We start from the raw sequence: 27,568 nt of genomic DNA, 5'->3' as shown, positions 1-27,568 counted from the left end.
ATCTTTTCTGAAGGGCAGCTAATCTCTCTATCAGTTTTAGAATTGTGTATGCCTATGCCCATGTCCTTTTCCAACAGAAAATGTTAACAGTTTGAGAGCTGATAAAAAAGCAGAGCACTGGCATTTACTGAAATTGAAGCTTCTAGTCCTAAGGGGGGGATCTGGTGTGATGGAGGCACCTATTGGTGAAGGGTGACACTGCAGTCTCACTGAAGGGAAGGAAGCAGTCCTAAAAATGGAATTGGAAGGGGTCTTCCAGTATTAGTAAAAAGCTAAGAGTCTTCCACTCTCCTCTGTCTGGTGCACCTGCCAGATTTTTCAGTTCATCCTGTCTTTTTCCTTCAATTTTTTAAACAGCTATCAATGAGAAAACAGTGTGTCTTACAAAAATTTGCTTCAAAGATACTACAACTCTGACAAACTGTGTAATGGCTGGGTTTTCTCCACATAGAAATCATTCCTCCTCCTGGTTTCCTTACCTATATTTACCATTTAATAGGAGTGCTACATGGAATGAGCACCTGCCATAGTAATTGTGTATAAACTCACTGACACAAAGAAAGTACAAACTGTGGTTTCCTCCCCTCACTGTCTTAAGATGAGGAATGCTTTAATTTTAGGCATTTATTGAAAATTTGTACATGCCATATAAATGGACTAGACTACTTAGCTGGTACACCGTTTCCACAAAAGCTGTCTGCTGGACAGAGAGGCCTCGCAGCCTCTGGAGAGGCTGAAGCCTGACCACATTCTCTGCCATTGCTCACAACAAATAAGAAATGGCATGTGGAAAGTGGTGGGCAGACTCACGAACACATATTTAGGGTGGTGCTTTCCTCTTCACCTTTTATTCCCATCAGTCCTAGGCCACAGTGTGATCCATGAGTGCTGCAACAAATAAGGAATGAAGATACGTTTTTATCCACAAGGCTGAATGAATGGTTATAAATTCACAGGTAGAAGAGGTAAGTTTTGGGGGCTATGTGTATGTGCCATGAGGCAGGGGGTGGGCAGGTAGACAGTTTATGGAAAGCTGCCTGCTGAAAATGGTTCAGTGAAAAGAACACTGACTAGTGCCAGAGGCCTAGAATCAAATCATAGCTCCGCCACTTAATAGATGTGAGGCACATCTTAACCAAGGGTTTCTTCAACTATAAAATTACCAAATATTTACATTACTATCTCACAGGGTTTTGTGAGGACTACAGACAATAATACCTAACATATTTGAAGCACCTACTACATGCCAAGCATTCTCCTAAGCACTTTATATGGGTTTTCATTTAATGCTCAAAACAGCTCATGTACCTAATGTGGCTACTGATGTAGGTACAGTTGTTATGTCCACTTTTCAAATACAGAAACAGTCTCATAGACATAGAACTTGCTCAAGTCACACAAATGTTTAGTGACAGAACTAGATATTGATGGCAATCTGCCATCATGGTCCATTTAAATTGCTGTTAGAGTTTATTCCTTTGTACATTTTACTTAAAACACTTTTGTAGCACCTACCATGTGCCAGGCACTGTTTGAAAAACTTTACAAAACATTAACTCATTTAATAATGTATGTTGAAAACACTTGGCACAGTGCTTAGAACTTAGGAGTCATCCAATACATGTTAGTTCCCTGCCACCTTGTAGTGAATATTCATAGAATTGGGTTAGAGGGCTGAGGAGCTCTCCAAGGCAAAGCAGGCAGAAATGAGCAAAGACAAACACAGAATCTGTCTCCACCTAGGTCTAAATTTAAGCTAACAAGCAATAGCCTTTTGGGTATGGAGGACTGGAGCTTTGAGTGCTGGTGAGTGGCTCTGGAGTCAGACAGACCATCAGGGCTAAAATCCTAACTGTACACTTACTAGTGTGTGGCTTTAGGCAAGTTGCTTAATCTGAGCCTTTTTCTCCACTTGTTAAAGGGGATTCAACAACCTCAACCAAAAATGCAGATAAAAGTATTTAGCACAGTATCTGACACTTATTAAGGGTTTGATGAATTATAGCAATTAGTATTTTCAATATTAATTTTAGCAGCTAACAGAAACAAAGATTAAGAGCTGAGTCAGGGTCCCAGCCTAAGGAAACCTATCCTCTTTGCTACTCCTCCTTCCTGAGCCACTTTTACCCTTTCCCAAAGGTATTTGCTGGCATTATGGAGACAGCTGCACAGATGAGGCCCAGAGAAGTCAGTCATACAGCAAGCTTATAGTTTGGGGAAAGGCATGCTCCTGCTATTGGGTTTGATCAATATGGCTACAGAAATCAGAGTGTAACTTTTACAAGAAGGGTTTTATAGTTAAAAGGGTTTGAAAATCACTGATTTACTCCAAATTCCTCATTTTACCAAAGAGAAACTGAGACCTGCAGTGGGAAAGTGGCATGGCCACTTGTCAGAGGACATAGGTAATAGAGCTGGGACTGGACGCAGTGTCCTGCTCCAGTATTCCTCAGGCTTAGAAACAACAAAAGAGGCCCTATCTCTTAAGAGTTAACAGAGGTGGCAAAGAAGGAGAGGGCAGGGAAGGCAGGAGCATACTCCTGTTACGTGGGAAAGGAAGGCCTTGGTTACATCTAAGCCTGGGCCTTGATCTGAACCTGACCATTTTCACTGAAGTGGGGGTTAGGCAGCTGCCTCTTATTCTAAAAAGGCTGCAGGACCTAAGAGCCCTGGCTCTGGAACGAGCTGTGTCCTTGAGGGAACAGTAAGTGTAGTTATAGAAGAGCATGTGCATGTCAAATGGGAATACAATACCTTTCTCTTAGAAATGTGAGAATTAAGAGATGATGCATGTTAAGTCCTCATTTGTGTCCCTGGATGTCAACAAAAGGCCTTTCTCTGAGAACAGCTAAAGTCCAAACACCAGAATCATGAAGGGACTACCCTGCAGTCCTTACCTCTCGGTTCCTGGCAACAGGATGAGGCAGAGGGTGCCTGGGCACAGGCTGTGGGAGAGATTTCCTATCTTCCGGCCCCAACGCCAGGCTGCTATCTTCGGGTGGTCCACCTTCAGAGTCTAGGATCAAAGCCATGTGTTGACACTCAGCCAGAATATCCTCTGCTCACCTTTGGAGGGGCTGCAACATTCTTCCTCAGGCTCTAGGGCCAAGGGATCCCAGGAAAGGTTCTGTATAAATCCTCAATCTGAAGCTGGAGCCCATACTCAGGGTTTCCTATCCACCCCAGCATCCCCAAGGCCTCCAAGTCAGTTTAGAAGGATAGCTGCTGTCCTCTCCTCCAGATGGGTCTTCTAGGGTCCAGAGCTAGGGGAACCACATAGTAATGAGAGCTCTAGTCTGATCTCTCCCATTAAGTATCTCTGGCACCTAGGCAAGTCACTCACCAGCTCTTGCCTCTATTTCTCATTGGCTAAGTGTGAGAGATTAGACTAGGACAGGGTTTCCTAAACTTCAGCTATTCACCTTCTACCTTCACTCTTCTGCTTGTGTATCCCTTTAATGTTTTTCTTTAAAATCAGTCCATTTCTTCCGTAGCCTCATCTAACTAATCCTATCCATGAAATCATAGGTCCTTGTGGTTGTGGTGGTTGTATACTTTAATGAATGTTAGAAAAACAAGGTCATAAGTATAAAAGTGAAAACAAAAGTCCATCTATGACCAACAAAAATCATCTTGTGTATGTACCACACTTTGACAAACCCTAGATTACTAAAGACTTGTCCAGCTCTCCACCCTCCTACATCAGCCCCTCAAAGTCCCTTGGAGAGCCACCTGGAGGACTAAAAACCTGATTTCAGTAGGTAGGGAGGGGGTGAAAGCATGTGAGATCTTGAAGAAAAGATGTGTCCAGGGCTGGAAAAAGCTAGAGAGTGAAATAAGACTAGTGCCAGGGCAGGAAAAAAAAGACTGAAGGCTTAAGTGACACTTGAGCAGGACTCTCCTAATTTCCATAAATATCAGAAGGCCAATGCCCAGAGCCACCAAACCAAAGCAGCTACCTCTCCCCTCTGACCCCAAAATACACTCATTCACTCACTCACTTACTCACCTGCAAGGCCTGCTGTTCCGAGGCGGGAGGTATGACACGAAGCCCCAGGGGTCTTCTTGATTCAGGAGGTAAGGCCCTGAGCCATGCGTGGAGGTGCCTGGAGGTTAGGGCATGCCTGCCTTTCAGCTTCCAGTCCTTGCCTGTGAGAATGCTGAGGGCTCTGTGGGCACTGCCAAAAGTTTTGAATTCTGAAAGCAAGAATACCCCCTTCTGTTATTAAAGGCCAAAAAAGTTGGAGCCCAGCCAGGATCAAGGGAGAAGGACAGAATCAGGAGCTGTTGACCCAGTACAGCTGAGGAGGGCTTGTTTGGTGAACATTTCCTTTCTCTCACCTCATGTTATCACCATCCCCAATCTCCTTCCCCAAGGCTACATTCAATGGCATAGACTTACTCAGGAAACAGTATTTTTTGTGCTTTCCACTTTTAAGATCTTTAGGCAAGATCACAGCTTCTAGGCCAAAGAAGAGGTTGGACTGCTGCAACAGGTGTTCTTTGAAGGTTTCGCTCACTCCAGACAGGTAGATAGTACCTCGATTCTCAGAATCTTGTTCCAGTTCTTTCACAAGGGTGTCACAATCAAGGGTGAGCTCTGTCACAGGCCTTTGCACCTAACCGAGGAAAGATAGTGTTATTGGTGGGAAGTCAGCAAGTAACTAAATTTTGCAGTTTCCTTATCTGTATGAGGAGGCTAATGATAACTGCCTCCCAGGACTATGGTACAAACTTAATAGATAAATAAATGCATAGATGTAAATATTTTTGTGTAAATATACTCATTCCTCCCTTTCCTTCTTCCCCTAACCATCTTACAATGGACATCAGTTTCCTGTCTTTTGCCTCAATGAAATTCTGTTTACTTGCAGACAAATATCAAAATATCACCATTTGATCCCCCTGAAAGCTACAGGAAAGGGCAACCACAAGAAAAACCACTCAGAATAAATCATTTGGAGTCTAAGTAATCAAAAGAGTACAAGGAAGACCACAATATAGCCAAAGCTGATTTTGACAAAAACAAAAGCTGTCATGTCTTAGGTCACTGCTACAAGAATGCCAGGCTTAGCTGAAGACTTTCCATAACAGAAAGTCTTGTGCCTGGGCCTCTCGAGGGCATTTCTCTTAGGTGTTATGTCTTAGGGCACCATAAATGCAGGATGTGCTAGGCGAAGGCTGAGTGAAGGGTACTGCTTTTTGCTTTCTCTGGTGACCTTACCTTGATGCAGGTACCATCGACCAGAACGCCATGCAAGGACTCTATGGCCAGCTGGGCAGCTTCCAGGACTTCGTATTGTATACAGAGATGTGGCTGCAGAAAAACCAAGACTTCCTTACTTCTGCTTTCCAGGTTTAAACTGCCAGAGAAGGAGCTGGGAAGGGGGCATAAACTACAGTGGCAAAGCAACCAGAATCGATGTCCTTGTTGTGCTGGGTTGGAGAGTGATTGCAGATCATCAATTTTAAGTGAGATCACCAAGGCTTAGGAACTGGTTTCTCAGAAAATAAATAATCTTTATTTGTCATTTAAAATTGAAGCCCCTCTCCCTGGGTGGTATGGGGAAAGCACTAACAAATTTTTTACTACCTAACTTGCTTTTCATGCTATTTATTATGAATCACTAAAGTCATCACTGCAAGTCACAGGTAGAGATCCTCATTTGTCCTGTGAGCTTAATTTTAGACAGGCAGCTTTTCGTATAAGCTTGGGGAGGTTAAGTTCTTCCATCGGATAGGCTGCATCTTCAACTGACTGCTTTTCTGCTTGATAACGCAGAGTAGCTAAATCCTTTTGATGATCTGAGCCATAATATCATCATAGAGATAAAAGTTCTCCCATAGAAAAGCTGCATGATACTGGATTTGGCAATGATTTCCTGAATATGACACCAAAGGCAGAGGCAACAAAAGAAAATACGACACAATAGACTTTATCAAAATTAAAAAGTGTATCAAAGGACACTATCAACAATATCAAAAGACAGCCCAAAGAATGGAGGAAATGTTTGCAAATTACCTATATAATGAAGGGTTCATATCTAAAATATATAGAGAACTCCTAAAACTCAACAATAAACAATCAAATAACTCAATTAAAAGATGGGCAAAGGACTTGAATAGACATTTCTCCAAAGAAGATGTACAAATGGCCAATAAGCATATGAAAAGATGCTCAACATCACTTATCATTAGGGAGATGCAAATCAAAACCACAAGATACCACTTCATATCCATTAGGATGGCTATTATAAAAAAAAAAAAGAAAGAAGAAAGAAAAAAACTGTCAGCTGGGATATAGAGAAATTGGAAGCATTGGCATTGCAGGTGGGAATGTAAAGTGGTACAGTTGCTGTGGAAAACAGTATGGCAGTTCCTCAAAAAATTAAACAAAGAATTATCATTCAACCCAACAATTCCACTTGTGGGTATATGCCCCAAAAGAATTGAAAACAGGGACTGAAAGAGATATTTGTACATCCGATTTCACGGCATCATTATTCAGAATAGCCAAAAGGTAGAAACAATCCAAATGTTCATCAAAAGACGAATGGATAAACAAAATCTGGTATATCCACACAATGGAATATTATTCAGCCTTGAAAAGGAATGAAATTCTGATACACGATACAACATGGATGAACCTTGAAGACACTATGCTAAGTGAAATAAGCCAGACACAAAAGGACAAATACTGTATGAGTCCACTTACATGATGTTCATAGAGCAGTAAAATTCACAAGGACAGAAAGTACAATAGTACTTACCAGGCCTGGGGGAGTGGGGACTAGTAGTTATTGTTTAATGGGGATAGAGTTTCAGTTTGGGATGATGAAAAAGCTCTGGAGAGAATGTACTTAATAACACTAAACTGTACACTTAAAAATCATTAAAAAGGCATATTTTATGTATATTTTACCCAAAAAAGGGGCAAAAAAGAAAGACTTCTAGGAAGAAGTTAGTCCCTTGACATACTCTTCCTATCCCTCAGTCCATCTTCCCAAGGATGATCCTTTTATTTCTATTTTTAGGTATAGGAAAGACATTAATAAAAGATTTGGGGAAAACACATTTTAAACATCTAGGATTCTGCACTTAGATAACTTGGAAGTCTTTAATTTTTGCTTCACTTTAATAGTCTTTAAACATCATAGTTAAGTTAAATAGTTATTAAACATAATAGTTTAACGCACCAGTTTAACAGTTGCCTAGGTCAAAATTCTAAACGTACAAAAAATTTACAGTGAAAAGTCTTCCCCTAACCTGTTTCTAGCCACCTAGTTCCTCTCCCTAGAGGCCCCATTATTACCAGTTATTGTATATCATTCCACAGATATCTGTTATATAGTTTCTATTTTTAATTCTTTCCATGGTTTCCTCTCTGTCTCTAAATAATGTGCTTATAATGTTGTTACTGCTTCATGTAACTTTAGTCTTTATCTACTGACTTCCCGCTGTGACCATAAAGATGGACGCTTACTCGTTAAGTCCTTTGGAATAGTATGAATTTTTTAAACCATACACAAGCATTATATTTTAAAAATTAAAAATAAACTCTTTATAGGGTTTTTATGTAAATAACAAACGAATAAACACAACTTACTCCAAGAGACAGGAGAACTGACACTGAAAACAACAAAAAAAAGCCCTGCCTTAATATTAGCTCCTCCTATATCTTAACCTAGTTATGAGCCTACTTTGTGGTTAAACCCTACAGAGACTTCCCAAGACATGGAAGTTACTGCTCTTTTTCAAAGGGGATTTTATCATTTAAAGCTGTGGTCATAAGCAGGAAGCCCATAGCGCTCATTGAACCAAGAGCCTTTTTTTGTGGTCTAGTGTATATATTTAAGAAAATTGGAGCCAGAATATGAAAACTGCAAGATTTCTCAATTCTCAAAACAAGCAAATCAGAAGATCTGGCAATCCTGGGTACACACTCTTGTCGGTCAACAACAACTCTCATCAGACAGAGCATGTCTCACACTCCAGTTGGTAACAATCAAGCTCATATCACCAATATTTGTTATCTGAATGGCCCCATCTGAATTTCCAATGCTCATCTAGAAAGTCAAAATCTGAGTTTTCTTGTCTCCTTACCTGATGGGTTTCAAGAACAAGAGTCATTGACTGGACTGAGCCAAAGCTCTTAAACAGTCTCTTCAGAGCTCTGAGGTTGCAATTTTTGCTAAATGGCCCAGCATAGACAGTTGACATCTCTGTCCACTTGATCCTCATCTATATGAAAAACAAGAGAATACAGTGAGGAGGTGGATAAGGAAAGAGAATTAAGTCAAATCTAAAGAAATTATGAGTCAAAAAATTGGGATAATTCCACTTCAAGCAATTTCTCAACACAAACACTTGCCAAATGCCCAAGGATTTGTATACAGGGATTTCACTGCAGCATTATTTGGAATAGAAATTCATAAAGCACAAATGCTGAAAATAATAGGTATCACACAACAGAATACTATGCAGCCATTAAACAAGGAAAATAAGATTATAAAGTGACATGGAAAGGTGCACAAGATACATTATTAAATGAAAAAATAAAGTTGCAAAGTCTGATTCCCATTTTCACAAAAATGTATTTTCTAAAATGTTAATATACGCACAGAAAAAATCTGGAGAAATATACAGCAAACTTAATAAAGTATGTATTACTTTCCTATTAAGGGAGGAGATTATAATAAGTTATTAAACAAATCATCTAGCAGAACCCATTCACTTACCCTTTTGTCCATCTCCTCAGTGAGGCTGGGTGAAAAGGGTTCAAAAGAGAACTGAACGATGCTGAAGGGAAACAAAGGGATTTCCATTCTGGCCTGCTCAAGAACCTGCAGAGAACAGATAGCCTGGATGAAGCAGGAACCTAGTAGTCTATTGTGGCTCTTGGAGGTAAACTACAATAATATGAACAGTGGTTGTCTTTTTACCCATATTGAAAAGCCATAATATGGCTGACTTCAAGGTCTGGAAGAAAAAATGGTGACACCACACAGCCTCCTAAAAAGCCAAATAATCAGTAAAGAGAATAAATAAAATCACATACAACTCATACCTTTGGCATCACTAAGAAACAGAAGTACTTTGAAGGTTGTACTGCTAGTCTCTAAGTAAAGAAATAAATTAAATTCCAACAGAACTCTCACCATCTCACACTGCTGCAAGCCTGTGAGTAAAGAGAGCAAGGAGAAGAGGCTTAAGAGGCTCTAGATAAACATTAAGGGGCATGGAAGACTTTGATGCAGCACCAACAAAATCATCCCTGGAAAAAAAATTACAACTAAATGCCAAAATAATGAACAAAGGTCACCAATTTTGATAGTTCACAGCACTTGACTACAGGGAAGAGGCTTGATCAGAAAAGCAGTGCTTCTGGGGCAAATCAGATATATACAGAAGAGTTAACACTCCCTTGGAGACACTGCAGTGAAGGGAAAGAAGGAAATAAGAGAAGAAATTAAAGACCCTGAAAAAAGATTAATAAGATAAATGCTAACGCCTCCCGAAAGCATTATAAATGCTTTATTCTTCCCAGCACCACACCATCCTAAAAACAAACAACATTTTTAAAAAACAAAAAGGGGGGCCAGCCTGGTGGCACACTGGTTAAGTTCGCACGTTCTGTTTTGGCGGCCCGGGGTTCGCTGGTTCCAATCCTGGGTGCAGACATGGCGCCGCTTGGCAAGCTATGCTGTGGCAGGCACCCCACGTATAAAGTAGATGAAGATGGGCACTGACGTTAGCTCAGGGCCAGTCTTCCTCAGCAAAAAGAGGAAGATTGGCAGTAGATGTTAGCTCAGGGATAATCTTCCTCAAAAAAATAAACAAATAAAAAAAGTAAAAAACAAAAAGGAAGAGAGTGTGACATTAGCAAGATGGAGTACGAGAAAGCTTCAGGCCCTCACTCTCCCACAGATACCGAATTAACAATATACAGATTAGAATACCTTTGTGAGAACCCTAGAGACCAGTTGAGAAGCTACAGCAGCCAGACCAACATATAACCAAGAAGAGATTCCATCAAAAGGGGTAAGAAAATTTGTGGTGTTTTGGTTGCTCATTCAGGCCCCTCACCCATCCAAACTACTGCAGTACAACCCAGAGGAAACCTCCCACACTAGGGATCCTCTCTTGGGACAGAAACATAAGAACGGACCTGTATCCAACATTTTCGCCTGTCTGGAGGCTGCTCGAGGGACTAGTTTCTGTATCACCTGACTCGGGGCACTGATGGTACCAGCAGCATTGTTTAGAAACTCCTAAATAGGAGTGAGATCAGCAAGATGGTGAACTTTCCAGGAAACTTCGGACCCTCATTCTCCCACAGAGATACTGAGTTAACAATAACATACAGACCAGAATACTTTTGCAAGAACTCTGGAGACCAACTGAGAAGCTACAGCACACAGGCCAACAAAAAAACCAAGACAGAATTCCAGCAAAAGAGTAAGGAAAATATGCAGTGTGTTGTGTGCCCATCTGTGTCCCTCCCCTATCTGACCTAGCAGGGATTAACAGGGAAGAACCTTTTCACAGTGGAAATCCTCCTTCTGGATGGAAACAACAGAGCTGACCAGGTAATCCAGTGTTATGGCTAGTCTCGGGGCTGCCTGAGGGACTAGTTTCTGTCTTGCCTGACTCAGAGCACTGACAGGACTGGTGGCCTTGTTTGGAAGCCACTGAAAGCAGATGTTATCACTACAGCACATTAGAGTTGCAGTTCCACAGCCAGATGCCAGGGACAGCAACAGATTGTGAGCTTTGAAAGAAACAAGAACAAGCGTCTTAGAGAATCTGAGACAACTAAAAGCAGACACACAAGCTCAGGGAGGACACATCCTCAGAACACGTTTGAGAGGTCATGGAACCTCTAGCTGGGCTGATCAGTGAAAGTCTTCCCTTCTATGATGCTGGGCCATAATGATGGGAGAGGTAGTTGGGGTTTTTTCAGATGGTTAGGTCTCAGGAAAAAAAATTACAAGACATACAAAGGAATAGGGAAAAATGGCCGAATCAAAGGAACAAAATAAAACTCCAGAAATGAAACCTAAAGAAATAAGAATGAGCTAAAAGAGAACAAAGACAACTAACAAAATCAGAAAAATGATGCATGAACAAAATGAGAATATCAACAAAGACATAGCAACTATAAAAACAATCAAACAAAAATTCTAGAATTGAAAAATACAATAAATGATTTGACAAATTCACTAAAGAGCTTCAACATCAGACTTGCTCAGGCAGAAGAAAGAATCAGCAAACTTGAAGATGGATCACTTGAAATTGAGTCAGAGTAAAAAGGAAAAAAATGAAGAAAAGTGAATAGAGCCTAAGAGGCTTATGGGACAGTATCAAGAGGCCCAATATTCACATATGGGAGTCCTGGAAGAAGAAAGGAGAAAGAGGCAGAGAGCTTACTTGAAGGAATAATGGCTGAAAACTTCCCATATCTGAGGAAAGAAATGGACATACAAATTCAAGAAGCTCAAAGAACTGCAACCAGGATAAATCCAGAGACCTACACAAAAACACGTTACAATCAAAGCGCCAAAAGTCAAAATCAGAGAGAGAATCACAATATACACAAAATGAGAAGGATATCAAAGCATATCACTACAAAAAAATCAATGAAACACAAAGGAAGACAGGAGAGGAAAGGAGGGACAAAAAGCCAAGACATACAGAAAACAACAAAATGGAAATAGTAAGTCCTTCCAATTTAGCAATGACTTTAAGTAGAGGCATAGAGCAAACTGAATTCAACACCACACTGAATGGATTATAGACCATGACCAAGTGGGATTTATTCCTAGAATGCAGGGATGATTCAACATATGAAAATCATCCCATGTAATATACCATATTACAGAAAGGACAAAAACCACATCATCATCTCAATTGATGCAGAAAAAACATTTGACAAGCTTCAACACTCTTTCATGATAAAAACACTCAACAAACTAGAAACAAACACACACTCAACTAATAAAGGCCTTATATGAAAAGCCCACAGCTAACATCCACGCTCAAAGGCGAAAGACCAAAAAGCTTTTTCTCTAAGATCCGGAACAAGGATGTCTGCTCTTGCCACCTCTATTCAACATAGTATTGGGGCCAGCTCCGTGGCCGAGTGGTTAGGTTTGCGCGCTCCGCTGCGGTGGCCCAGGGTTCGGATCCTGGGCGCGGACATGGCACTGCTCGTCAGGCCATGTTGAGGCGGCGTCCCACATCCCACAACTAGAAGGACCTGCAACTAAGATATACAACTGTGTATGGTGGCGGGGGGCGGCTTGGGGAGATAAAAGCAGAAAAAAAAAATAGTATTGAGAGATCTAGCGAAAGTAATTAGGCAAGACAAAGAAATAAAAGGCATCCAAACTGGAGGGGAAGAAGTAAAATTCTCTCTATTCACATATGATATGTAGAAAACCCTAGAGAGTCTACAAAAACACTTAGAATGAATAAATGAATTCAGCAAAGTTGAAGGATACAAAATCAACACACGAAAATTAGTTGTGTTTCTATATACTAACAATGAACAACTGGAAAAGGAAATTAAAGAAGAAAATCTCATTTACAATAGCATCCAAAAAGGATAAAATACGTAGGAAAAAACCTAAGGACGTAAAACATTTGTACAGTAAAAACTATGAAACACTGCTGAAAGAAATTAAAGAAGACACAAGTAAATGGAAATATTCCAATATTCATGGACTGGAACACAATACTGTTTAGATGTCAATAGTACCCAAAGTGATCTACAGATTCAATGCAATGTCTATTAAAATCCTGTCATTCTTTGTAGAAATAGAAAAAAATCATCCTAAAATTTATATGGAATCTCAAAGGACTCCAAATAGCCAAAATAATCTTGAAAAAGAAGACCAAACTCCGAGGATACAAACTTCCTGATTTCAAAACATATTACAAAGCTACAGTAATCAAAACAATGTTGTTGCTAACACAAAAACAGACATATAGACCAATGGAACAGAATAGAGTTCAGAAATAAAACCTTGCATATATGGTCAAATGATGTTTGACAAGATTGCAAAGAGCATTCAATGTGAAAAGGATAGTCGTTTCAACAAAACAGTACTGGGAAAACTGGATATCCAAATGAAAAAGGGGGATTGGAAGCTTATCTTATAAAATATACAAAAGTTAACTTAAAATGGATTAAAGACCTAAATGTAAGATCCAAAACCATGGAACTCCTAGACAAAAACATTGGATTTGGCAAAGATTTCTTGGGTACGACATCCAAAGCACAGGCAACAAAGGCAAAAATAGACAAATGGGACTTTAACATTTTTTGTTCATCAAAAGACACAATCAGCAGAATGAAAAGGCAAACCTACAGAATGAGAGAAAATGTTTACAAATCATATATCTGATAAGGAGTTAAGATCCACAATATATAAGGAACTCCTAAAATTTTAACAACAACAAAAAATTTAAAAATGAGATAGGAGAAGGAATGACACTTCTCTGAGCATACTTTTTTGTAGTTTAGCCTTTGGAACCAAGTTAATGTCCTATAGATTCAAAAAATAAATTAACAAGGATGGAAGAGAGGAAAAAAATTAAAACTGAAAGCAAACAAACAAATGGACCCAACTGTCTTTTAAATGCATAACACAGCTAATTTGAAGAAGAGAGAAAAAGAAAATCCAACTTAACTTAGAAATAAAATATGCATATACCCAATACTCTCATTTGTAGATGCGGTGGGGGCTAGGGAGGAGAGTAGAACTGAAGACCAAATTATAAACTCATTCTATAGTGATTTGGGTGCATCTTTTTTTCTTCTTCTTCTTCTTCTTCTTCTTCTCCTCCTCCCCAAAGTCCCCCCAGTACATAATTCTATATTCTAGTTGTAGGTCCTTCTGGCTGTGCTATGTGGGACACCACCTCAGTATGGCCTGATGAGCAGTGCCATGTCTGCGCCCAGGATCTGAACCAGTGAAACCCTGGGCTGCCGAAGCAGAGCATGTGAACTTAACCACTTGGCCACAGGGCCAGCCCCTGCATCAATTCTAAAACTATTTTGCACGCAGTTTAGGTTTCAGCAAATGAGTAAATGCTGATGTTGTTGGGAGCCAATGTTACCACAGTGGATAAAAGGAGATACAAATATGCAATGAGGAAAAAGCAATGAAGAACCCTGTATAGACACGATTTCTAAAATATGTATGAGTGTACATATAAATTTATATATATGTGTATGTGTGTATGCATGTATATCTACCTGTATATATTTCCTAACTGTCTGCTTTAAGGGTCTAGAAGCAAAGACACCCCATAGTAATATGTACATCCAGCACTCAGCTCTTGGTTTCTAATACCAGGATAAACCTAAATCTCTTGTGCCAGAAAGAAAGAAAATGGTCAAAAGAATTATGAATGTATGTCACAAGGACAGGGCAGCTAGCTTAAAAGGGGCTATCACTAAGCAAATCTGGGAAATTTGAAAATCAAAACAATTTAGGACAATCATAAATTATTAACCATTGAAATAAAAAGGAATCCATAAGTCCACACTGAATGAATGAATGAATGAAAAATAAATAAGATAATGGAAGGACTCCTGAACTCTGAGTTAACAACTAGTAAATATGGAGGAAGTGCTAGAATTGGAAAACCATCACTGTGCAACCATCACAGTAAAGACTGATTCAGGTAAGAATCATCGGTTTTTGCTAAATATAAGGGGGGTGGGGTAGATTTGATAAAAAGCAGGATATTTGCTGTTCTTAAATTATCTCCTCACATATTACTTATTAGAAGTAAGGGGGGGGAAGTACCTCTGCAGCAGAGAAAGCAGACATCTTGTTAAGGTCATCAAAATAAACAGCACAAAAGAGGAACAGATGGACAACATGTGCCTCTGGCTATGACACCCTGAGAAGGACACATCACTTACGTGTAATCTGGCTAAGAATGTACATGATTCTAATCATGAGGAAACACCACACAAACCCAAAATGAGAAACATTCAGGGCATCAGGGGGGAGGGGAGCATGTATTACTCAAAAAATATTAATGTCATTAAAAACAAAGGTTAGATTACAGAAAACTAAAAAGACATGACAACTAAATGCAACATGTGACCCTAGTATGGATATTGTTCTGAATGGAAATGTTAAAGGACATTATTGGGTCAACTAAGAAAACTGGAATACAACAAAAATTAAAAGTACTGCTTTTCAATATCAAATTTACTGAAGTTTACTGTGGTTATGTAAGAGAACATTTTTATTCTTAGGAAATACACACTGAAGTATCTAGGAGTAAAGGGCCATGATATACGCAGCTTACTCTCAAATGGTTTAGAAAATAAAATGTCATATAGAGGAAGACAGGGCAAGAAACAGCGAGAGAGTATGACCGTGGCAGCACACACAAACACAACACACACACACACAAATAATAAAGAAAATGGGGCAGAATGTTAACAGAAGAGGAATCTAGATAGAAGGTATATAGCTGACCCACCGTTCATGCAAGTTTTCTCTAAGTTTGAAATTATTTCCAAATAAAATGTTTAAAAAAAATGCAGACCTTTTGAACAAGATGATAAGTTCATGCTTTGATACATCCCTTCTGCTGTACACAAACAGCAAAGATAGATAAAATATAAAAAGAGAAAACCAAGAAGATATAATCAAGCTAAAAACGAAGATAAGTGTCTCCATGAACTAGAAACAGAACAGAAATTTAAAGTGGTGTGCAAGGCCAAAGTGACAGGCCTGCTGGCCTCTGGAAGCAGACACTGGCAGCTGACAGTTCTACTCCCATGGGGTAACTGAGACTAAAAGTGCTCCATACAAGATGTGAGACAGAAGCCAGACTTGCTAATGGTAGCCAGGGATGCTGATGAAAAAAACCTTGACATTTCTAAGGGTTGCAAAGGACAACACTCCCCTCTGCTCTGAATGCAACCTTCAAAGACACAGCAGATCACTTACCTCTTTATTTGAAAGGCACTTAACAGTTTGACAGTTTCTGGAAGAAGAAAGTTCACTAGCATCTGCCTCCCGGGTCAAGAAAAGGAGCTTCTGACCCACTGAGTCCAAGCATTCTAAAACACTGTGAAGAAGTAGAAGAGATCAAGGTAAGAAAAACAGTTTTCCCTAACCCAAGATTTATTTCCACTATACTTGCACTGTCTAATATGATAGCCATTAGCAACATGTGGCTATTTAAATTAAAATTAAATTAAAACTCAGTTCCTTAATTGCACTAGTCACATGTACTATACTGTGTTTTGTGGACCTTACTGGATAGCACAGATATGGAACAGTTCCACCATTGTAGAAATCATATTGGACAGGGTTGCTCTATATCTAGACGGAGGAAGGATAAACAAGAAACACACTCAAAGCTCTCTATCAAAGGTTAGGCCAGATCTAAGGATGTGATATATTTATTATGACATGGAGACAAACCTCTTCTAAGCCTGTTTTTTGTTTTGTTTTTTCCCTGACCTGAGCAATACCTGAAGGCTATAGATAACTCTTCTAATCAAAATACCCACCAGTCTATCATTTACCCTACTGCTATTTAGTTCAATGAATTTCAATGTCTTACTTTTTTGTAAAGGAAGTCATTTAAGACCAGTCACTAGATTCAGAAAATTAGAAAGATAATTAGATACTATTTAGGGCAGAAGGTGACATTTTTCCCTCCATAGTTTTTGTGATGGAAGAATGTTACTCATGCAATTGGTAAACTTTTCTCAATAGACTCAAAAGAGGGAAAAAAAATTCCCAGGTTTTATTTAAATAAGAAACTAGGTTCTCCATTTGTCTTTGCTTTTGTTTAGAAGTGAAAAATATTACCTTGTATTTGGCTGCTGAACTACTTCTGCTGTATTTCTCTGCTCTTGGACTGATGCTTGCAGTTCTTGGTGACTGGCTAATGCCTCCAGATTTAGTTCTGCAATCTTGAAGAAAATAAATTGGTAAAAATCATCTTAATTTCTCGCAAAGCATTTGATGCTAAGAAATAAAATACAAAAAACAAATCCAATAAAAACCCACTCAAGTGGTGCTCTCTGCTTCTGTAGACAGTGGCTTTGACCACTGCCACAATCCCAGGCTGGCTTCAGGAGTTACGAGATGGGTTCTGGTTGCTCAGACAAGAAAGGCAATGTTACCAGCTGCTGATGTTGTTACATGAATATGGGAAAGGGCCACGCAGGGCTATGTGAAAAGAGATGGCAATTTTGCCTCATTACTCATTCTATAGTCAGTTACTTAAAACTTATTTCTCTGCAAATATACAATTTTTGGAAATGATAGAATGGCTTTTATGGCAACATCAAAAAGACTTTTTATTGGTTTAATACAAAACCATGAAAAGTCTATTCTAGTTTATTCTTCTTTCATAAAATGGGAGATCACTTGGGAATTAAGACGTAGAGAGTCAGATACAAACTTTTTATTTAGAATTGTTTCAAATTTACAGAAAAATTACAAAGATAATGCAGAGTTCCCATATACCCTACTCCCATTTTCAACTATTATTAATATCTTAGATTAGTAATTAACGAACCATTATTGATATATTATTAACTAAAGTCTAAGTTTAATTCAGATTTCCTTAGTTTTTAACCAAGTGGGATGAAATTTTCACTGAAATCAAGTGGCAGAAGAGAATGCAGGGTTATCAAAGTGTGATTCAAGAACTCCTGGGGGTTCCAGAGACCCTTTCATGAGGTATTCCCATCTCCAACTACATAACACAGCAGACTGAATGTCAAAGCAGATATGAGAAAGTCATTTGTCTTTCTAGCTAGATATTAAAGAGATTTGCAAAATATGTAAAATGATACTCTTCCCACTAAATTTTTTTGAAAATGCTTTTTTTGCCATAAAAATATATTTTTTGTGTTAACATGTAATGCTTTTTGGGGGATATTTTTAACAAATTAATAAACACTAAGATTTTCTCATATTTCATTTCTAATATGCTAAATGTTGACAGACATGACCAACATAAACAAAAGCTCTCTGAGAATAAATGGATCCTGAGACCAGTTAAGTTTTTAGAACCTCTGATGTAACGGTTTAGAGCAGAGGCTGGCATATTCTAGGCTTCAGGTCAAGTCCAGCCCAGTAAGTTTTTTGTAAAATTTTATTGAAACAAAGCTCTGCCCATTCATTCATCAGCATACTGCTATGGCTGCTTTTGCACCATCAATAGCAAGTTGAGTAGCTGTGATAGAGACAATATGGCCTGTAAAGCCTAAAACATTTACTATTTGGCCTTTACAGAAAAAGTTTGCTAACCCCTATAATAGAGCAAAGATAGGCTTTGGAATTTGACAAACATGGGTTTGAATCCTGGTTCCACCTCTGAGGGCTGTGGGACCCTAGATAAGTTATTTAGCCTTTCAAAACCTCATGACACTTACATATAAAATTGAGACGATAATAATAGTTAACTCATAGGGTTGCTATGAGGATAAGATAATGTATATAAAGCATTTTAAACAGTACTCTTAAGTAAGATCTCAGTGAATGGTGGCTATCATTATTTACATGCCCAATAAGATATTTTAGAACGTCTTTCTACCACCATGACACAAAACACTATTCTGGCTGTTTACTATTCTACATGGGCAACAATTTATTTCTAATGGAGTCAGAATATATCATGCAATGGGACAATCTAATAGGTTAGAATACATTATAACAAGGTCTGTCAGAAACTATGTCCTCTTCAACATCTCCCTTATTGTGCTGTTCTAATCTATACCCACTGAACTGCTGTTGCAACAATGGTATGCTGTGTCTACCCCAAGAGAGCAAAAATCCATGTAGATTTTTTATAATTATTACCAGTATTAGCATCAGCTACAATAATCAAAACCATGTTATGGTGCTTAATATATTCAAGGCACTGTGCTAAGAGTGTTATACATGGCATCGTTTACCCTCACCAATATCCCAGAGAAGTGTGTTCCCATTTTACAGATCTAGAAACTCAAGTTATTCAGAGAAATTACCCTAGATCTTATCACTAGACATAGCAGAGTATTTAAAAACATGGAGGTCCAACCTCAGAGACTACATACTTAACCACTACATTATGCGAGTGATACAAGACTTAATTCCAATACACGCTCAGTTTGAACTATACTCCCATTTTTGTTAAAAAAGGTAATAACAGGAGATGGTGGTCCGTGATTATCTGTTTTAGTCCCATAATTTTAAGAAAGGCAAAACACACAGGTTAAAGATACTAACCTTCTTCGGGCCATACTTAAGGAAATATCGAGCCAATTCAAGGGTTGTTCTAGCATCTTCTGTGGCATCATGACCAAGCCTATCTGGACACTGTATATCCTTCCTGGAAAGTCAAAATAAAATTGACATACCTGGGAGTATTTTAATGATAGGTTCTTTCAGCCACCTCAAATATCCTGGTTACATGTAAAATTTCAGCATTTCGATAATCATATTTGCATCACAATACTCAAGATTCCTTTATTCCTAAATGCCAGGACCTGAGAGAGGTACTGAGGACGTAAAACAATCAAGAATAGCTTCATCTACAGCATGCATATCATCTGGACAAAAGGTTACCCAATAAAGTCTCTGGCCCACTCCCCAGCCAACTCCATGTCTCATTTTCTTAGATGCAACCATTGTTTACTAAGTTACTCTCCAGAAATTTCCTATTCATATACAACTGTCTATATGTACTTAAATCCTTTCTTGGTTGTTTTTAAAAAACTCCTACATTTATGTCTTAGATATATCTAAATCAAATTTACATCATATTGATAATCTAGGCATATACAGATCTTGTTCTGCATCTCCATTTTATTCTCCATAGTATCTTAGAGAGGTTTCCTTATGAGCATATACAGATTTGTCACATTCTTTTGAACAACAATAACAAAGTATTCAATAATACAGATAACCATAATTTATTAACCAGTCCCGTAGAATATCTGTAGTTTTTTGGGATACTTTAAACCATACTATAATAAACATCTTTACACATATGTGTTTGTACATGATAGGATACATTCAATGTAAGAATGTTATGTTTTGAAATTTGGGTTAAGTTTTCTGCCCCTCCCTGACCAGTTCTATCCATCAACCCTCAGCTGTGAATGTAAACCTTTTTTTATATTACCACAATTTCTTCATTTCTCAGTTATCCTTCTCTGGAGTTAGGATGCCAGGATTCATAAGCAATTAAAGGAATAATGTTTACAAACTAAGATGGAGAACAGAGACCCTCAATTTTGCAATATGCACTAAATAAGATACTATATGCTAACTTATGTGCAATTTCTCAGGACAATATTATAATATGCAAACAAACCTACCCCAAAATAGCTTTGGCTAAGAACTTTAGCTTAAATCTTCTGCCCTGCTCTCTGACATAAAGCAATGATGTATCAATAACATATGGATGTATCATCTGAGGAGGAAAGAGAATAGAATGAGTAGCATCCTATGCTAAAGGAAAAACAAAAACAAGAGGGCTGAAGGATAGAAAAGCTCACGGCTTTAGATTTGAGAGAAATGGAACAGGCATATATACTAGAAAAACCAAGTCTTCAATTAGATACTCACTTTCAGTGCTCTGAGATCGAAGTCTAAGGAGTGGCCCACTAACACAGCATCAGGAGGAAGCAGTGCTTTTAACTGTCTCTGTACATCTTTGAGTCTGGTTGTCACTGGGTTAAGAATTTTCTTCGTGATTCCTGAGAAACTTTCAGTAAAAAAAAGAGATGGACAAGCCACTATACTAATAAGTTTTCCTCCCTGGAAAATCATTTCAAAAAGAATATTTTAAAAAATTAATGTATGCTCAGTGTAGAGACACTGAAAATACAAATAAGCAAAGAGGAAATTAAAACTTACCCATAATCTCACCAACCAGGGATTACTGCTTTTTACATTTTAGTAAATATGCTTTCATATTTTTGAGATATACTCATGTGTATTTCATTATTATAAAAAATGTAATCATAATGCATATGCTACTTTATAACATGACCTTATCATTTGTCATATATCATGAACAAGTTTTCATACCAGTAATCTATTTCAGCACATCTTTTTTTTTTTTACTTTTTATTAAGATTATGATAGTTTACAACCTTGTGAAATTTCAGTTGTACACTATTGTTTGTCAGTCATGTTGTAGGTGCACCCTTCACCCCTTGTGCCCACCCCCATCCCCCTTTTCCCCTGGTAACCACTAGTCTGTTCTCTGTCTACATGTTTAACTTCCACATATAAGTGGAGTCATACAGAGATTGTCTTTATCTGTCAGCACATCCTTTTAAATGGTTACAAAATATTCCATTATATGTATATAACATATTTTAAACAATTCCCTACTTTCAGATATTTATAGTCCCATATTTTTGCAATACTGTGACAAACACACTTATACATTCACCTTTGCCACACCTGACTGTTCCTTAGGAATACTGTCAAATCATCATGTCTGTTAATAGGACAGTATCACTATCATGGCAGCTCTGTGCCTAAGTAAGCATGAATCTATTGGTGCAATTTCAACAGGCAGAAATACTAATGTTTCACTGGCTTTTCTTTGCCTAATCACTGTAGTGTATACATTCTGAAATTACATGCTAATCTTTGGAAAGACAGACTAAAATTTTTGAGCTTCAAATTTCTGTTATGGAGAAACTTAGTTTTGTTTTGTTTTTTGAGGTCAAGGCAGATTAAGCTCTAACATCATTTGCCTGCCAAATGATGATATGCAGATTTATGTGGTCTTATCAGAGAGCAAAGCTCTAGTTGTTTGGCAGTTGCTAGATAATGATTACAATTAGGAGATTCTATCACAAGGAAGTTAACAGTCTGCTGACCTAAAGTCACAGGAAGATTGGACAGCAAGAAGAATAAGAGCAATTTTAGTATTAAAATTTACAGTTGTGGTGCCCCAGCCTTTTCTTTGATAATATATAAGTAGATAACACCTAACTAAACAGAATCTACAGGTTATTCCTGTTAAGTCTCGTTCCATGAGAATGAGGAAAAGCTGAAGGCAAGGTGAAAAATACCTGGTGAGGTAGTCCAGAATCCTGTTGTCAGGTTTAACAAGTTCATCCATAACACAGCAGCCTCCTTCAGCAACCAGTGAGATGCGTGTTAGTTCTCTCCCCTTTGATGTGAGGCACTGAAAGACCAGGACATAGTCAGGCTGCTGAACTGCAGCAGCTCTTGCTTCCTCTCATTATTCAGACTATGTCAACTGCCATCTACCCTAATCTACTGGGATCTCTGTGACCATGGCACAGTCTTTTACTGACTAGAGGATCCAATATGAATGAAATTAAAGCTAGGCAGGCTGCGGAACATCACGCTTAAGGTAACCAACAGTACAATTTCTCTGGGAAGGATGTACTGAAGGAAGATAAGTGGAAATAATAACATCAATCCTGTACCTTTTACTGAGTGTGTACTACTTTCCAGTATTATGCTAAGTGCTACTAATAAGTAATTTTTATTAGCACAGTCTATTATCATCTAATGCAGTACTAAGCATTTTATATATACAACCTCATAATAACTCAATGAGGTTATTATTGTCCCCACAACAAAGAGGGAGAAGCTGAGACTGAGAGAGGTTAGGGAATTTGTTTAAGGTGACATGGCCACTAGCAGGCAAGGCCAAGATACACACCCTGATATGACAGACTTCAAAACATTAGCTCTTAGCCACTCTGTTAAGAATTGAGAAACTGTTGCCTGAGTACTAAGTGAGAGAGGATGCACTGTCTTTGAAAGGAGATTTACTAATTAGACAAAGTAAAACACACGGGGAGCTTAAGCAGGAAAATCCTACTTCTGATCTTAAATGTGTAAACCTAAAACAAACCAATGGTAATTGAGGCAAAGTTTTCAAGGGAACAACAAAACACTGTTCAGAAGACAGAAGGACTGGGGCTGGCTCCACAGCATAGTGGTTAAGTTCGGCACACTCTGCTTCAGTAGCTGGGGTTCACAGGTTCGGATCCCGGGCACAGACCTACACTACTCATCAGCCATGCTGTGGTGGCAACCCACATATAAAAAAAGTGGAGGAAGACTGGCACAGGTGTTAGCTCAGGGCTAATCTTCCTCAAGCAAAAAAAGGAAGATTGGCAACAGATGTTAGCTCAGGGCTAATCTTCTCCAGCAAAAAAAAACAAAACAGAAATACTTCTAGAGTCGTACAAAAAGTTGATTAAACATAGCAACTAATTAGAAAACTTATGTGATATTTATTCTTCATCCTAAAGCATAGATGCAAGTTTTCTAAAACGTAAGAGGGTCTACTTTCAGTTACTTGAATATTGGAACTGAATGTACTGGTTCCTCGATGCACTAGACTCAAGAAACCATCTTCTATTAGACCCTAGTTTGCAACACTCCAGGTGAAAAAATCAAAAGTAGTACTTACCATTTCACAGTCAAGTCCAAAGAGAGGACTGCTTTCTGTTATAGAACCATTACATTTGGTAGGTACGAAGTTCTCACAGTCAGGAAAATCTAGGAGGAAAAGGAACAAAATATTTGCCCTTAGAACCAGAGATGGTTCTAATCTCCATCCACTTATTTTTATATTCTGGGAAAATAATGTAGGCTGCTGTTATAGGAGATCCTAAGGCCTGGACTTCCTGGCAGTTACCAAGTAACAATTTGTCCTCCTTATGAGAAAAGAGATTATAGCTAAATTGTGGCTAAATCCAAAGTCATCGGACCTTTTCCATGTAGGCACTAAGAGATGATGAATAAAGTATGCAGATGACTGTATATGGCATCTTTCTTTCCTAAATAAAGCAAGAGAAAGTAGGAATGAGATTCACCTTAGTAGAGATCTCAAAGGATCTCACTATAGGCAAAGTTTAAATAACATTCATCATGTGCACCCATGCACCCAACTCTACCCTTGAGATTTCTCTGAGATCTCTGCTCAGAAACATGCCTGCATTTTCTGAAATCATAGACTGAAAAAATCCCTACAGAGGCTCAGCTATAGGCTTAGGGTTCCCTCTCAGTTGTGTACCCTAAGTAATAACCAGGCACATTCAGCTCAGAGGCCCAAAAGTGTTTGAATCGTTGAAGATTCCCACTGTCAGACGGAGGCTGAAACAGTAAAGGTAAATACGTAGATGTTGTTTAAAAGAAACAAAGGGGAGTATGAAAAGCTCTGACCAGTTTCTATGTCACAGTGCCCTGAAATTTCCAACTGTTTACAACTGAATCAAAATATGGTCTAGAAATGAAAAGAGAGGCATCCTTAAATCTGGGAGACATTATACTGGCTGTTCTCCTTATCTACATTATTAGTGGCAATAATAACAAAAAAAAACCTTTTTTTAAGCACTATGTGCCAGGGACCATACTAAGCACCTTTTGTACATTAACTCATCTAATCCTCAGGGCAACCCTATGATATATGAACTATTAACTCCATTTTACAGATAAGTTTTTCCACTTAAGTAAATCTATTTTAAAAGGAAATTTATATGTCCAATAACACAATAATGAAAAAGACAGCTCAATTAAAAAACGGGACAAAGGATCTGAAAAGATATACAAATGGCCAATAAGCATATGAAAAGATGCTCAACATCATTAGCCATCAGAGAAATGCAAATCAAAATCAGAATGAGATACTACTTTACACCCACTAGGATGAGTATAATCAAAAAGACAGAGAATCACAAGTGCTGGTGAGAATATACAGAAACTAGAACCCTTATACACTGCTGAAGGGAATGTAAAATGGTACGGCTGCTTTGAAAAACAGTCTGGCAGTTCCTCACAAAGTTAAACAAAGAGTTACACATAACCCAGCAATTCCACTCCTAGGTATATACCCCCCAAAAATGAAAACATGTCCACACAAAAACTTGTACTTGAATGTTTACAGCAGCATTATTCATAACAGCCAAAAAGTGGAAACAACTCAAATGTCCACTAACTGATGAATGGATAAATAAAATATTGTATACCCATACGTGGAATATCATTAGAATGAAAATAAATGAAGTGCTGATCCATGCTGCAACATGGATGAACCTTGGAAACTTTATGCTAAGTGAAAGAAACCAGCTACAAAAGACCACATATTGTATGATTCCATTTATATGAAATATCCACAAGAGATAAATCTATAGACAGAAAGTAGATTAGTGGTTGCCTAGGGCTAAGGGTGTTGGGGGTAAACGATAGTACGGGTTTTCTTTTGGGGTGATAAAGGTGTCCTAAAATTGACTGTGGTGATGGTTGTAAAACTGCAAACATAAAAACTACTGAATTGTATACTTTAAAATGGGTGAACTACATGGTAGGTTAATTATATCTCAATAGAGCTTTTTTTTTTTTTTTAAAAAAGGCAATTTAACAACACTGCTGTGATTAAGAGGTAATAAACAAAATAAAATGAAATCAAAGCATTTTTATTAAGTTTATGTTACACAACTGACCAAGTCTCTGAGCCCAGACCTGTTCTGTTCCTTAAAGAAAACGAAGGTGGGGTGGGAGGAGGATCAGAAGTACTGGAGAAGTGCTGAAATGTTAGACATATTGACTTCTTTTTAATATATTAAGAAGGAATGAAAGAAAACTGAAAAGGGAATAACTTTCTCACTAAATATTTCAATGCTATTTACGGTCATGTTCATGTTCTACCTAAAATCATCACTTTACCTATCATGGTACACATCCCACACTTGAGGAAATACTGCAATTAAAATATTTCCTGATGAACAGAAGATGGAATAGGTCACTTGGAAAGCAGCCAAAAAAATGAACTTTCAACAGTAATTTTTTTTTTAACAGTAATATTTTTAAATAAACTTCCAGATATTCTTACATTGTTACCAACATCAGATTCAATCAAGACCAACCTTGTAATGGAAAGTGAAATGTTTTCATTTCCTCCTTTGTGAGAAGGCATCTGGTCAAGCCCACTTTCTTAAAGCCATACTTTTGAATGATGGGGTCATTCTGCAGGTTGATGGTGACTTCTGAACTGGCAGAAGGTAAAGACCCTGAAACAAGGAGGACAACCAAATATACATTAGAATGTGTGTTTAAGAGACCTCAGAAGACACGTCTTTTCATGTTGTGTAGGGTAAGCACAGTGAAGATCAAAAGATATATAAGACCCAACCCCAACTTTTAAGGAGCTTGCACTCTAACACAGTTATAGGAACACAAAGAGAAAATAAGTCCCAAATGGGTCATAATAATAAAAGCTATAAAAGGGAAAGGAAGAAGAATACACTGGTGGGGTGGTCAGAGAAGGTTCAAGAGAGAAAAGATTAGCTGAGTCTTGAACAAAGGCAGAATTAAGATAGCTGGTGTATTAGGCCTATCCATTACAGTGCCTGCACTCCTAATAGCCCAGTCTAGCTAAATCTATTCGACCCCTAGCCACTTACTCAAGCACCAGCCTGTTCTTTTAATAGGGGTAGTCACTGATTGGATTATGAGTTGGGGCCTGGATTAAGAAAGACTCACCTGACCAGTGACTTGATATTTCTTGTCAAGATACGCTAGAAAGGGTCGACGTAATTAGCTAAACTGATCAGACTGTTTGTTTCCAGAACTGAACTAGGAAATACAGAGAATTGATGAGTTAGAAGAGAACAGAAAACAGAGAAGATGCCACGAAAGCGAAGGAGAATAGCTCTTCATTAGAAGCATTTAGATTCCTGATGGCTTTCTAGTCCACGTGCATCCTTCAAATAATATCCCTCTCACAAACTGGTCTGAATGAGTATCTGGTCCTTGCAACCAAAAGAGCCACAGTATCATAAGTAGAAAAGAGGGCATTCCAGGTAAGTCAGAAATGTACAAAGCAAACTTGGTATGGCAGTGACTAGACCAGTCGTGCAGAAAAAAAGGTCTATGTAGGACAGCAGTGTAGGAAACAAAGTTGAGAGAGGAGGATAAAAGTGAGTTGCAGACCACTGTGAATGCCAGGCTCAAGAGTTTGGACTTTAGTCCATCCTTCAACACATAATGGGGAGCAAAAGAAAGTTTCTGAGAAGGGAAATGGCATAACCAAACAGTATTTTAAGAAAGATCAACCTGAAAGATATGAAGAAAATGGAGTAGAGAGAGAAATGAGAAGGTTTTGCAGTAATTCTGGCAAAAAAAAAAAAAAAAAAAAAGATTAGAGTCTGGATTAAGGTGGTAGAAGGGATGGAGGAAAGGAGAAAACATGAAAGAAACATTACACAAGAAAAACTGGTACAGCAGTGACAGAATAATTCAATTCAATGAACAAATTATTTACTGAGTACTTATTATACGCCTGGCATTGTCCTAGCCACAACAGACTCCCCAGTGAACAAAATCAACAAAATTCTCCATGGAACTTAAATCCTAGTTGGGAAGATGGACAATAAACAAACAAATATATAATATATCAGGCGAGGATAAAAGGACTATGGAAAAAAAGTAAAGTAGAGAAAAGAAGAGATGGAGTGCTGGAGCAAGAAAAGGGTTACTGTCATATATTTTATGATCAGGGAAGGTCTCTAACAAAGTGA

At 38.3% G+C, this 27,568-nt stretch overlaps 1 protein-coding gene across 3 annotated transcripts in view; it reads right to left on the bottom strand.

Annotated features, from left to right (window-relative positions):
* Positions 1–575: 575 nt before the first annotated feature.
* The window catches only part of REXO5 (RNA exonuclease 5), a 36,407-nt gene continuing 9,414 nt past the window's right edge, over positions 576–27,568 (bottom strand). The window contains exons 6-20 of one of the 3 annotated variants that reach the window (XR_011524839.1): positions 25,916–26,059; positions 23,461–23,549; positions 22,079–22,194; positions 20,613–20,751; positions 20,363–20,457; positions 19,269–19,371; positions 16,857–16,960; positions 15,984–16,104; positions 8,739–8,843; positions 8,104–8,241; positions 5,225–5,317; positions 4,403–4,619; positions 4,010–4,197; positions 2,898–3,263; positions 576–888 (exon numbers count right to left, since the gene is read on the bottom strand). Coding sequence is in view for 1 of the 3 variants with exons in the window: in XM_070568383.1 (XP_070424484.1) it covers positions 807–888; positions 2,898–3,016; positions 4,010–4,197; positions 4,403–4,619; positions 5,225–5,317; positions 8,104–8,241; positions 8,739–8,843; positions 15,984–16,104; positions 16,857–16,960; positions 19,269–19,371; positions 20,363–20,457; positions 20,613–20,751; positions 22,079–22,194; positions 23,461–23,549; positions 25,916–26,059 (1,853 nt within the window). In the remaining 2 variants the exon portion in view is untranslated. The remainder of the gene's footprint in view (positions 889–2,897; positions 3,264–4,009; positions 4,198–4,402; positions 4,620–5,224; positions 5,318–8,103; positions 8,242–8,738; positions 8,844–15,983; positions 16,105–16,856; positions 16,961–19,268; positions 19,372–20,362; positions 20,458–20,612; positions 20,752–22,078; positions 22,195–23,460; positions 23,550–25,915; positions 26,060–27,568) is intronic. The other 2 variants (XR_011524840.1, XM_070568383.1) reach the window with 2 other exon arrangements.

The sequence above is a fragment of the Equus przewalskii genome, chromosome 12 (genome assembly GCF_037783145.1).
Source record: "Equus przewalskii isolate Varuska chromosome 12, EquPr2, whole genome shotgun sequence".
Taxonomy (NCBI): domain Eukaryota; kingdom Metazoa; phylum Chordata; class Mammalia; order Perissodactyla; family Equidae; genus Equus; species Equus przewalskii.
Note: the sequence above shows the minus strand (reverse complement) of the source record. Positions and strands in the feature narration are given on the sequence as shown.